Source organism: Gymnogyps californianus, chromosome Z (assembly GCF_018139145.2).
Source record: "Gymnogyps californianus isolate 813 chromosome Z, ASM1813914v2, whole genome shotgun sequence".
NCBI classification, from domain to species: domain Eukaryota; kingdom Metazoa; phylum Chordata; class Aves; order Accipitriformes; family Cathartidae; genus Gymnogyps; species Gymnogyps californianus.
In genome coordinates, this window is record NC_059500.1 from 69865605 (window position 1) to 69878689 (window position 13085).

Sequence of the window (13085 nt, forward strand, 5' to 3'; positions counted from 1 at the left end):
CCCATTTCATGATTTACAACCTATTGTATGTGCTAATGGAATAGGTAACTGCTGTCACTTCTGGGAAGGGAAACACAGAAACTGCGGGGACTACCCTATGAGCAGGGCCACAAATAAAAGATTCTCTCTTTTTCCCAGTTCCCCATCTGTCTACCTGGCCAGTCAGGTCGTGCATTAGAATCCACAACATGGCTTCTAGTATAATGTAGCTTATGAAAGCAGGAACTGGTGACGTACATTAAAGAGAAGCAGAAAGATTTCACGGAATTTCTTACTCTCTTCTGATTCTTAGCATTACTTTTACCACTTACTACTCACTGTAAGTAAATGAGAGAGCCTACACTGCTGATTGATTGTAAACCCTTTCACATGCCCAGGAGCTTTTTACTCTTGAAGAGCTTGTAAATCTGCATGACTAGGGCAAGGTTTGTTCACAGTACTGGGAAGAAATTTATTAAAAGAAATCCATTGACAGTCCTAACATGGCAGTAGTGAATAGTTCAGTGCATTTGAAAGCATGTATGAATGTAATTGATCTTGCTATTGCAAAGATGTAGAAAACTTCTCAGAAACCATATATCATAACAAGAAAAGTTTCTTCAAAGCCACATTTCTAGCTTCCAAAAGGTCTACATGCTGAATGTCTCTTGTCCAGAACATTAACATTACTGTAGTTTGACACAGTACATTTTCTTAAATTTCAAAGGGAAGAGGTAGCAGAAGAATCAATTTATTGGTATAACTTTCAAAAGAAGTGAGCTGCTGAGTTGGCCAAGCAGCTGTTCAGATTGTATTTTATAAGCTCTGAAGACTTCAGACACTGAGGTAAAGTTATAGTATCTCTGATGGTTTAGATTTTGTTACAGACATTAAAAAAAAAGCATGCATTAGTACAAAGTCAAAAGCGATCAGAGACAAAAGGCTTTGTTATTCTCTCTGGCATTGCAATTAGCTTAACTTTCTGTTTAAACAGGTAAAATCAGTGCTTTGTGAGGTATTATGGGAGAAATCTTGAATGATTAGTGATACATATACATATCTCTGCAGTGTAATTGTGTGTGTGTGTGAGTGCATATGCGTCAACCAGCGGTAGATGGCTTAAACCTGATAATCTCCACAGTACATGTGTACTTCCTCCTTTCCATATATGTGCAAAAGAAAAAACAATATGGTGCTCTGGGGATAAGTTTCATATATGTCTATGTTGTTTTGGCTGCATTTATTGTAAGTAACTTTGTAGTATAATACAAACAGTTTGGAAGACTGAATTTCTTGGTGATACTGAAAGACTGGGAAAGTTAAATTTAAGTTGCAGAAGTCACAGATAAAACTATTCCAACATAACAGGCAATTCATGTAATGTGATACAATCAAACGGAAGGTAAAAGGAGCAAAACCCCAACTTAGAAGCTCTTGTTAATTAAGTAAAAAAAATTACTGAACACCCGCTGAACTGTACTGAGTGAAGACACAGTTCATTCTTCAACCTCTTTCTAAAATTTTTTTTCAGACGCCTATTTATTGTGCTTTGCAGTGATACTCCGTTGTTTCCAAACAAATGATTCACAGCCCGTCTTAGTTATAACATCCCTGCTTTATACCATTAGTCTTACCTTTTAACTTCCACACACAAAACAGATCCCACTTAAACAACTTGTGAATCAGATACACCAGCGTATCTGCCGTAGCTGCACCCCTGCTGCCACTGTTGGCTGGGAAAGGACTCCCTGCTGCAGAGGGCTCCTGGAACCCAAAGGTGGCCCCAGCCCAGCACAGTGGGACCAGATCACTCCCCTTTGCCCCCATCCTTCGCTGCACTGTGTTTTAATTGTATTGAATTCAAATGTATTGAGCTTTTGCTCTCAGTTCGTATTAAAGACTGGTCCTGAAAGGTATTGAATAGGGCTGACCAATTAAAACATTTTCAAATGAAGCTGGGTTTTATCCGCTTGGAATTGTTCAACTTTTTTTTTTCCCCGAAGAAGTTAAGTCTCTTTGACAGTATCTGGATGTATTGAGTGTCATTTCTTCCTATTTTACTCCACATATTTTCATTGCCCATCCACACATGCACAGTTTTTTTCAGATACAAAATGGAGAAGAGAAACAAGGGCAAAGTGAAGGCAGGGGGAGCAGCAGGGAAGAAAATTGCTGAGAAGGGAAAGAAAAACTGACACACACACCCCAAACCAGAAGAATTTCTGTTTTCACAAAGGAACTTGCAGTTCTCCAAAGAGGTGGCAGGAATAGCACTAGTCTGGTACATAATCCAGGTTCTAGTATAGTCTATGCTTCTCACTGCAGGACACTCATATTTTTATGGATACATTAATTTTAAAGTAGTATGTATTTTCTTATATTTATTAGGTGTTCAGTTCCCAGTTGCAGAAATAAACAGAAATTATAGTATGCCCAAGAGGAGCTACCAAGTGCACTACCTGCACTGAAAATTTTAAAAGATTGTATAACCACAGCAAGGATATAACAAAATGCTCAGCTTCTCTAACCCTACAGGAAGATGTGCTACAATATCTCCACAGCCAATCAGCAGTACTACAAGCCTCAGACCAGGAAACTCTTTAAAGTACAGTATGTGTGAACATTGCAACAGGGACTTTCTCATTGCTGCTCTTTCTTTTTCTCTTCTTTATGCTTATAGGATGGCAAGGCAGATGTGAAGTCACTCATGGCGAAATTTAACACGGGTAACAGCCCCACAGAGGATGTTTCTGGTAACAGTCGACCCTTCAAAGTCCCAGGACAACCTATCCATACAGGATTACAGACGAGGAAAGCAGCACTTGAGAAATTTGCAAGCCAAGGAAATGCAACTTCTCCTTCAGGACCCAGTACCTTTCACAAACCTGCTCATCCTAAGCCTCCTCTGGGGGTCAAGCCTTCAATTGATGATAAACCAGAGAAGGATCCAAAGCCCCCATATTTGAAACCAGTGGCACAAAGGTTTGGGGTTCAGCTTCAGGCAACTAACAGAGAAAATGATGGAAAAGCTGGATGCACTAAACCCCCCACCAAAACCAGTGACTTGGCAAAAGAAGAGCCAAAGCCTCTGTATCCAAAACCTGCAGGGAACAAGTTCCTTAATTCTGCTCCTCATGAGAAAGAAAAAAATCCTCTGGGAACAAAACCAAATTCAAATTTTGCACCGCAAGAGAGTGAGGCAAAACCATCATTTTCAAAAGTAACTGGAGTTAAGGAAAAGTTCATGTCTGCAACACAAGAAAATGAGCCCAAGCCTCCTTTCTCTAAACCACCTCTTTCACAGAAACCTTCTCTAAACCATGAGGTCTCCCACAATGAAGACACTTCTAATAAAAATGTTTTTCTGCAAAAAGGACTATCAGGCCCTAGACCAAATATACACTCATTTAAAGCAGCAAAGGAAATGGATGAAAATAGTAACTGTGCTGCAGAAGCTGCAGGCAGTCATTTTTCTAACATGGCTCTGAAGCCTACTGGCCACTGGTCCAGCTCATCTCAAGGCACCCCCAAAAATGTGGAGGAAAAGACTGAAGAAATGGGAATGAGTGCTGCCAAGAACATCTTTCTCAACAAAATCATGCAGGAAGAATCAGGTTCTTCTTCTCCTAAGTTCCATAAGACGAATACAGCACTTGCTGCAGGAAGGCCATCAGGTGGATCACAAGAGAAAGAGGATGGGGACAGGAGCTCAGGAACCCCCAAGCGGAAAGCCTTGCCCCCGCTGTTCAAGCTGGGCCAGCCCCCACAGAAGCCCAGCAGACCCCCCAGCGTGGACCTGGAAAGGTTCCGGAAGAGCAGCCCAAAAGACAGTAAGTCCTCTCTGTTCTTGCTTTCTTGGGTATTGGCTTTTTTATGCATTTAGTACCCGATTCATTTCAGGTGGAATCCCCTCTTCTGTTCAGAAAAAACACGAGACTTGTGCATCAGACAACTCCTTAAAGCTTTAATTTATGCTTGTGTCCCTTCCGTACAGGACAGAAATTAAAATTATATTCTCCCTCCCTCAGCGATAAAGTGTAGGATGAATGCTTTCTGTATCGGGTTTATTTGTTTTTCAAAACTACTTAGATGTAGCTGTAACTTGTGTCAGGGAGTTTAAGTATTTTTCTCAACAGGCATTTAAGTCCTGACTTCCTATAAATGAGGTGTTGATGTTGTGTGTCCTGTTCTCGACAGTAACTTCCTGGGCACAGCTTGAGGGCCACCAAAATGATATACTACAACCTGTAGTAACCACACTTTTTTTTTTTTTTCTTTTTTGCCTTTCACAATGGCTAATCACAGCGTGACCCTATAAGTTGCTGTATTTTAAAGTTTGTTTAGAAAGTTGAACACTATGCAAAATTACAGAATCAATTGTTCCCACATGGGGCTGCATCAATTTTACACCCAGATCTGAATCCAGACTCCAAAAGCATCTCCTGGACTTAGTGTTTTCTGTTAGGTTTGCATGACTTCAGTAGTGTGGCAGTTAGTAGCACCTGAGGCTCTGCCTCACTGTTTTTGTGAAGAACCAAGCCTCTGAATCTTTCTGATGGTCGTGATCCAGGCATGAATATTAAGGCTTGTCACTAGGTTTCTGTAAAATTTGAGATGGTCTTGTGTGTGATGAGAGTTTCTGTAAATACATTTGAAATATCTGGGAGGACACAAATCCCTGTGAAAAAAAGAAATTGCGGTGACTCCACTCCCGCAAAAAATTCTGCTTAAACAGGTTCCTTTCACCGCCTAAGACAAGTTGCAACAACGATATGAGCTGTTTCGGAGGCACTCAAAATATGCCCTTGAAAATCTCATGTAAAAATGTAGTTTCCTAAAGTTAGACCCACATATCCGCTGTCACCTCCCTGAAGGAGAGATCAGTTTTGTGGAGGTTCTGAATGTCCTTAATTCTCCCTTAAATCACCTGTATTTCAAACTTTTAGGTTAAGGATTTCCTCCAAAGCTTTCAGGCACTGTTTGAGAATTTAAAAAGTTAAAATCAGCCACTCCAGTTGGAAGGAGTGATGCCAATTGACACATTTCTATTAAAAGTTTTACAGTAGGTGAAGGAGGATTTCTCTTTTTTCTTACAGCACCAGGTGCTAGGAACTATGATTGCATAAGAAATTCTGATCACATTTTAAAATCAAAGTTTTAAGTTGTATGGGTCCAGAGGAAAGCTGTTCTTGATCTCGGTGCATGAGACAAACAAGGACAGAAATAAAAATTTATTATTGTGTTAAATTTTTATGGGTTGAGGTTTTTTTCATTTATTTCTTTTTTTTTTTTCCTTAACGCACTGCTGTCTGCATTGAGGTCAGGAAGCAAAGAATATATTCAATCCTCACATACATTTTTTTAGCTCAAGTAATTTTAACCAGTTATATCCTGCAACTAATTGTGTCAGGTGATACAGCTAAGTAATTTCTGATAATGAGGGGCATTTCACCTACGTTAGTCTGCCTTAACCATCTCTCTTAGCTTTAATTAAACAGATCGAACTTAGACTCTTAAATTTTCAGTGTAGTCAGTGGGAAAGGGAGATGCCCAATTCTGTGATTCAGAGCATTAAATTTAGATGCTTAACGTAGCTGGTGATAGATGCTCTGAATAACTCCACATTGGGCATGTGCAATACATCAGGTACATTCATCTAATTTAATTGATACAAAATTTGTCTTTGTGCCTTCTGTATCTAGAATACAGTATGGCTTGCGCTTCAGCAGTTTTGAATGCACATAAGACTGGTCTTCCTGAGACAGAAGACATTCAACAGGGTTATGACCGGATGAAAAAGCTCAGAGCTGACTTTCTCTGAAGACAAAAAGCCACACTAAAAACACAGAGCATGCATGCAAATATATATTCTGTTATTATTAATTCCACTCAAAAATTGGGAGCGTATCAGTAACATAAAATGTACTTTCTCATCAGCTGCTACATTCTGATTTTCCTGTGTTACCCTACAGTTATGGAAATGTTCTCACAAATCCATGATCAGGGCCAGATCCTCAAATGGTGTAAATCTGTGTATATCTTTAAAAGAAATATGCCAATATACAACAGTCTGAGCAGCTGCCCCTTCTCCATAGAGCACTGTTCAGTGTGACTGGCTTTACTCGAGTGCCCAGAGCAGTCTCCAAGTGGAAAGGCAGCATTTTCAGCAAATGACACCAGCAAATGTTTTGATTAAACAAAAACAATGAGAGCTTTGCTAGCTAGAGCTTTGAGAAGTCCTGGCGAAGGCTAGAAACACCAAAAACTGCAATTAATTTTTTTAAAAATACATTTTTTAGTTTATTTTTAAGTAATTAATGGAGGAATGATTTCATTTGTTTGGTTGGTTTTTATTCAATTATTTTCTTTTTTTTTTTCCCTGGTTCCCATGCAGTTATAGACACAAAGCATTTTTTCATCCTCTTTTTAAAACTGAAGGTTAGAAATATTTATCCTATGCATTTAAAATGAATACTGTGAACAGGGCTGTAAGGATAATACCAGAACTTTTGCTAGAATGAGGATCTCCAGTTGTCACTAACCAGCATTAGTGCAGCCACCAGCCTGGATGAGTCGCACTGGGAACATGAGCTAAGGATGGAGCTGCCCAGTGTGGTGGCACCGGCTGTCCTCCAAACATGTTGCAAAATACACACCCAACTAAGTAGAACTGAAGGGTCAGACATGGTCTTCTCTACTTCACAGTCTTTGGATCAGGGCAAGACTGCAAGACTTAGAAACGACACCAATACGAAGCTGTTCATAGTCGCCCTGAACTTCAGCCTTCCCCTGTAGAGCTGGCATGTAGACCTTGATGTTCTGTTTGGTTTTAATTAATGCAGCTCATTTCTTTGTGGCCAGAACTCTCCATAGAACGGTTCTGGTGGAGAGACCAGGTGTTCTAGAGTGAATCCCGAACAAACTCATTTTCAGCTCAACAAAGTTATTCTTCACTGCTGGTTTCTTGGAACATTAAACTCAAATGACAAAACCTACCTACGGAAAGGCAGTTAAACTGAATTGTTTTGTTTTTTTTTTTTAACTGTCATTTCAAGAATCAAAGTCATGTCAGGAGGATGCCACCCCCACAGCACAAATTCTTCCTGCTCATTACTTTGTCCTGATAAACAGCAGCTTGCCATAGTTGCTTGATTTGCTGCTGTGATTCAGGTGCTGACTAAAAAGAAGAACAAGCAAATGGAAATGGTTTTCCCATCCAACAAAGTTTTCTGAGATCTAACCTTTGGGGGTTTTGATCTGCACTAGGGCAAAAGTTAGGCTTTGTGTTGTCCTTTGAGAAGAGAAAAGCTCCACACATGGCAGTTGTCATACTTGTGTTAGGGGCATGTTTCTGGAGTGCAGAAAACCTTGTATTGCCTGATTTAAACCAGGAGTTTGAACTTGGCTTTCCCAGAAGTATCAGTTCACCCCTTTTTCTTTGGTTATCCTTTCCCATGAAAGTTGCTTTACTGTTTTTTTGTAAGCAAGTATTCACTGGGCATGAAATAACTTTAAACCTTAGAGGCTGAAGGACTTACCTTAGATGCAGCAGTCTTAGTCATGTGTGGGAGAAGGATTTAAACTGTCCACCATGCCTGCACGAATACTAAGGGATGCTGGTTTGGTGTTGGCCTTCCTTTGGATTAGAAATTTTCACCTGGTCCTGAAAAACTTTTCTTGATAAAACTTCTGTAGATACAACTGTCTTGCTGAGGAAAGTTTGATTATTGATGCATTACTATTTTCCAGTGAAGGCAGACTTTAAGAAATTCCTGTCTAGGCCTGTGAATACATGGCACTCTTGTAAGTTCTTGTGTTATGTCCCATTTCTGCAATTTTCCCTGAGAGTAGGTCATATTTATGTCAGCTCAGAATCAATGAGATGCATGTGCTTGCTAGATTCAGAAAATAATACTAACGATACTGTTTTATAATAAACACCCAAAGTGCAAACAGGGCTTTGTTAGAAAAAAAGAAGAGAAGCAAAGTCATTTTACTTGACAGCTTTCCATGTGAGGCCACAACTGTACCGTTGCTTTCAGAGGAGAACTGCACCTGGGCTGACCTCAGTGGGATCGTGCGTGTACAGATGGCCACCCACATAAAGTCAGTTGAAGGCTCAGCGTCCCTAGCACTCTAAATACCTCTGAACACCTCGTGAACGATCAACACTGGGGCTTCAGCTAGGGAGAATATTTTGAGCTGTACTGGGAGAAACGAAAGGAAATTGTGTTGAATCTAGGAGAAAAGAAGACACGTAAGAAAATTCTCACGATTTATACTGTGGGTTATGGTTGTGTCTGCAGTCCATGTTGAGGTTCTATTCTGTGATGGATTGTGTACCCACACAGTGACACGGCTATTTGAGTTGGGTAAGACAACCAGAGAGAAAGGAGGAATTAAAATTTGAGGTGGATTGTCAAAGTTATCACAACAGTCTGTTGGCAAAGTAATTAACAATCAAGCACCACTCCCGAGGACAGTAAATGTCTTTGCAAAGCCCCTTAGAACCAGTCAGTTGTTGCTCTTACTTGGTGGCAAGATGAAACAGCAGCTTCCAAAGTTATAAAGAATAGGGGATTTTTTTATCACAGGATGTCACGGCTGTTTACTGCAGAATCTGGACTTAAAAGGTCAATGTAGGTTTTCTTTTTTTACCTCAGTGCTAGATTGGATAAAGTTATGCAACAGCTCAGTATTAAGGTGTAAGGGGATAAAAAGAATTGTAACTTGAGCCAAATCATCTGTTTCTAAGACAGATGAAACTAAAAGTAGGTGATGATATCAAACAACACTGTTCAGGGTGGGGTGGGGGTAATGTGTGTAATGATGTGATGCCTCTGTTTGCACAGGTGAACTATAGCATGCCATAAAATCCTGTACAGCTCAAGGAAGGGTCAAAATGATAATTTCAGAATAGCATGATAATTATGTGCAACATAATGCCTGGACTTTGCTGTAGATAGCTAAAATGTTGAATTTTAAGTGATATCAAAAATGTATTGAAGTGAGACTATTTGTGGGAATTTGAAGACCTTCAAGGCTTTTTACCTAGTCTTTTATTAGATTTTATTATGTTGATGTCTATTGTTATTGGTCCCCCACACATTTACCTGAAAACTATGGAAGTGAAGTTTAAATTATGATCACACAGATCTGCCAAGATCTTAACTTTGCTGGATGTGCTTGAAAGCAACTACAAAATCGGGACAAGTAGTTGTATGTAGTTTTTAGTGGAAACAAATGTAAAAGCTCTTCAGCTTTCCTCTAAGGACATTCCTCTTTCTCGTTCCCTGAAAGTGAGAGAACCCAAATGATTCTTGTTTCAGCAGCATTATACTGAAATATTTTACACCTCTGAGAAACAGGAGAATCAATTTTTTAAGTTCCTAGAACTGAAGAACAATGCTCAGCTGAAATATAGTCAAAGCTGTGCATTTATCATGAAAATCAGACTGTAGCATATGAAATCCCACACAATATACATAGGTTGGTACAAGTGCAATGACATGAGCTGTGTGGGTCTGACCCCAAAGGAGTTGTCTCTCTTATGGTATTGGTATAACGTCAGTTTCAAAAAAGAGGTTTGAATTCCTTTCTATTTTCAATATAATTTCTTTGGCCATCTTTCAATAGTTCAACCTGTAAGTTCCAAAAGACCAGTTGAATTAAATTTCCCTCAGTCTTTTTGCTCACATCTTCATTCTCCAGCTATAATTACATGCACCATAATAATAGAATATGTATGTAAGACTAAATTTTCAATAAGCAAAGAGTGGATACATGCTTTCAGTCTGCTTCAGTGAGAGAGAAAAATTTTCAGATTTTTTAAGAGCCTCCACAGCAAAGAATATTAATACTATGGAGGAAACCCTGCCACACTGAAGTTTTTGAAGCGTTACCTTTAATTGGTCAAGGATTCACCATATCATTCTGCTAAAATATGTGGACAAGACTACAAATTAAACTGCTAGTATGGCTTACAGCACTGAAAAAGATAAATCACTGCAATTTAAAAATGAATGCAGCCATCCTGATAGAAATACGAATGAGACAAGTTATTTATCTGCCTAAGGAAACAGATAAATCTAATTCAAGTTATAGATAAAATAAGTCTTGAGGGAAACCAACATTTACTATTTCCCTGCAGAAGATTGTTCTGGGTACAACTTGCTGTTGTTGTACATTAGGAAGCAAAAGTACACAAAAAAACATTGCAAATTAGTATTTAAACTCATTGCCCTTGATTATTTCCTCAGCTCCAACAGTCTGCAATATCTTTCAAATAACTTAGTGTATATTTTTAGTCAAAAAGGAATAAAATGTGTCGATCAATAAACCACCAGAGGACAGTTCTCATTTGTGAATTTTCGTAGCTTCTGCAATTGGTACATTCATAGATCTTCCCCTAAATATCTCCATTTTTGTTTGTTAGGCCTTATGTGGCACGCTTGTTCCCTTCCAGATGATCTGATTCTAGTAAAATTAACAGTAAGATCTGTGTTGTTTATATCATAGTATGGAGGCACAGAAATATATTTTTCTCATGTATACACTTGTTATAGTCTACGTATGAATTCTAGAGCCATTCCTGCAGTTGACTACACTAAATCCCATTGAGTCAGCTATAATCATTCCTGAGTGGAGACTTCAGAATCTAAGATGCAGAATTTAGGACCCTAAAGACAAACCATGCGAATGCACCTGTTAATTGTGTTGAGTAAGCCTAAACGATCACTTACTAGCAATTCCAAATACACGTTGAAATGCAGTTTGAATTGTTTTGAGGCCACTACTGTTTTGAATCAAAGTATATGCCTAACATATTCTCTCAATAGGTCTGGACTTCTGCAAAGGACTGAATGAAACACATGACATGTTATGCTATATTAGAAACCAGTGTCCACGCTCCAGCAGGGTCAGTGCTGCATGGGTTTAACACAATGTCTTTGGGATTACACCACATACAAAAGGAGTCTTTGCGAAGGAGTGTTGAGAACACTAGTTAGAAAGGAGAATTTATAAGGAGGAAAAAAAAAGACAGCTATGACTTCATCATGGAAGGTGACAGAAAGGAAACTGCTAGAGAGAAAAACAGTAAAACTGATGGAACCGAGTAATTCTCTCTGCTTAATTATGTTTCCCTGGTTTAGTTCTTGAAACCTTGTTATTTCCTACACCTACTTTAATTCATATGAAGAAACACTTCTGACGAACCTTCATCATTTGGTTGCGTTACCTGGGTCACAGTACACAAGTAGCTCTGCTGTACCAAAGCTACAAGTATTCTGAAACCTGTCCATATCCCAGAAAACAATGTGAATACAAATTATATTAATAATTTTAACTTAGAGCTTAATAAGAATGATTTGAAGTGGCTGAAAGTTTCCCGTTCTTTAAGTTGATACATATTTTGCTGAAAATCTACTTTGCAACTAATTGTAGCAATGAAGTGTACTCGGCATACCACATTACTTTATAGATAGCTTTATGGTAAAGCTGGGGAAAAAAAACTGTTTTCCCAGATATGCAAAACTATTGTGGTGATGAAGTGCTGGCCACGTTGCTGGTACCATTATTGGAGAATGCATTTTGAACCCTAAAGGTCTCGTGTTTAGCTAGCTCCAAAAAAATGCTTTGTAGTCTGTTTACTCATAATTACAAGAATGTTTGGCATACACTTCTCATGTATTTGAAGTCTGATACATACTGAAATTTCTCTTTGAGCTGGGAAGTCTTAATTTCTCTGTACTGTTTAAATAATATTTCCTTAGTGGCTCACAGATGTAAAAGCTATGCAGCATGCATCATGTTTGAATTTGAGACAATATATACAATACTGGAGCAAGTATTTCCATCTTTTTATTTCCTAGACCTATTGTGGTTCACCTGAAGAAACCCTTTTAATGAATCTTCATCATTTGGTTGCATTACTTGGGTAACAATGCACAAGTTAATAAGTTGACTAACTGAGTTAGTCATCCAAATAGTTCATTATAGGAAACAGCCAGTCATTCTTGAAAGCTTTAATCTTAATTATTAAATACTAAAGTAAACATTCAACACCAATAGAGACAAACAAAATACTAAGCATTTCATAGTAAAGAAGTTAGGAAGCTCTTGAAACAGTATACTAACAGTTAATTTTATCCTAAAAGGTTCATTTTATTAATGAATATTTCTGAAGTCATTCATTTCCACTCGAAACTAAACCCACCTAAAATGTGTGCATTTGGAACAATGATGTTCCTTGTTTGCAGATCCTGAAGAGAAAACGTGCAAAACCCCACTACTTGAATGGAAGACTTCGTTGCATGGGAAATTTTTATGCAACTGATGTTTTATATATCAGTGTTTATGGTCCTATGATTAATTTTTAACTAGAGTTGCATGCTATGTATGATGTAATTATTTTTCAGATTGAACAATAGGTTTATGAAATTATCAACCCTTTCATCAATTTGTTGGTTTGGGAAATAAATAGTCACATTTTAAGTAAATATCTTCTAGTATCTTTTCTTTTGCTTGCCTTTGCATTATTGTACACATTTTCTTTTGCCTTCTCTTTCAAATATAAATGATTTACCAAAGATTTATTTTAAACTATTGCTATCTTACATGTCCTCCGTCTCTGAATACTTCCAATTGCTGTTCTTTTTTCTTGCATATGAAATGATACCATGCAATATAAAACTAACTGGCTCAGGTTTATAAATATTTCTTATGAAAAAAAGAAGTAATCATTAAGGCTTTTTATCAGACAATGAAAAGTTTCACCTATAGTTCAGTTGGGAATTAATTTTGTGTTCCTCTTTAGATAAGGATAGGCTTCTACATATGATTACACATCTGTAGTTTGAAATCACTTTCTTTATGCCAGTCAGCACTGCCCACATGAAGCGTTCTGAATATCTAACATCGTATTTAGTCACCGTGAGGCTCAGTCCTGCGAGCTCTTACATACCGAAGTACTTTGGATGAAACGTATGGCTTTTCTTTTGGGAGTAAGATTACGTGCATGCTTAATATTTTTCAGCTGTCAACCTTAAATGTAGATTTAGATGCTTAGTTTTGGGTGTTTATCCTTCATCTGTTTGTCTCTACAT

General features: G+C 38.2%; 1 protein-coding gene across 1 annotated transcript in view; it reads left to right on the plus strand.

The window, feature by feature from the left end:
* Window positions 1-2665: 2665 nt before the first annotated feature.
* FYB1 (FYN binding protein 1) overlaps window positions 2666-13085 on the plus strand; it is a 43258-nt gene continuing 32838 nt past the window's right edge. The window contains exon 1 of the mRNA XM_050912803.1: window positions 2666-3809. Coding sequence (XP_050768760.1) covers window positions 2687-3809 — 1123 coding nt within the window. The 5' untranslated portion in view covers window positions 2666-2686. The remainder of the gene's footprint in view (window positions 3810-13085) is intronic.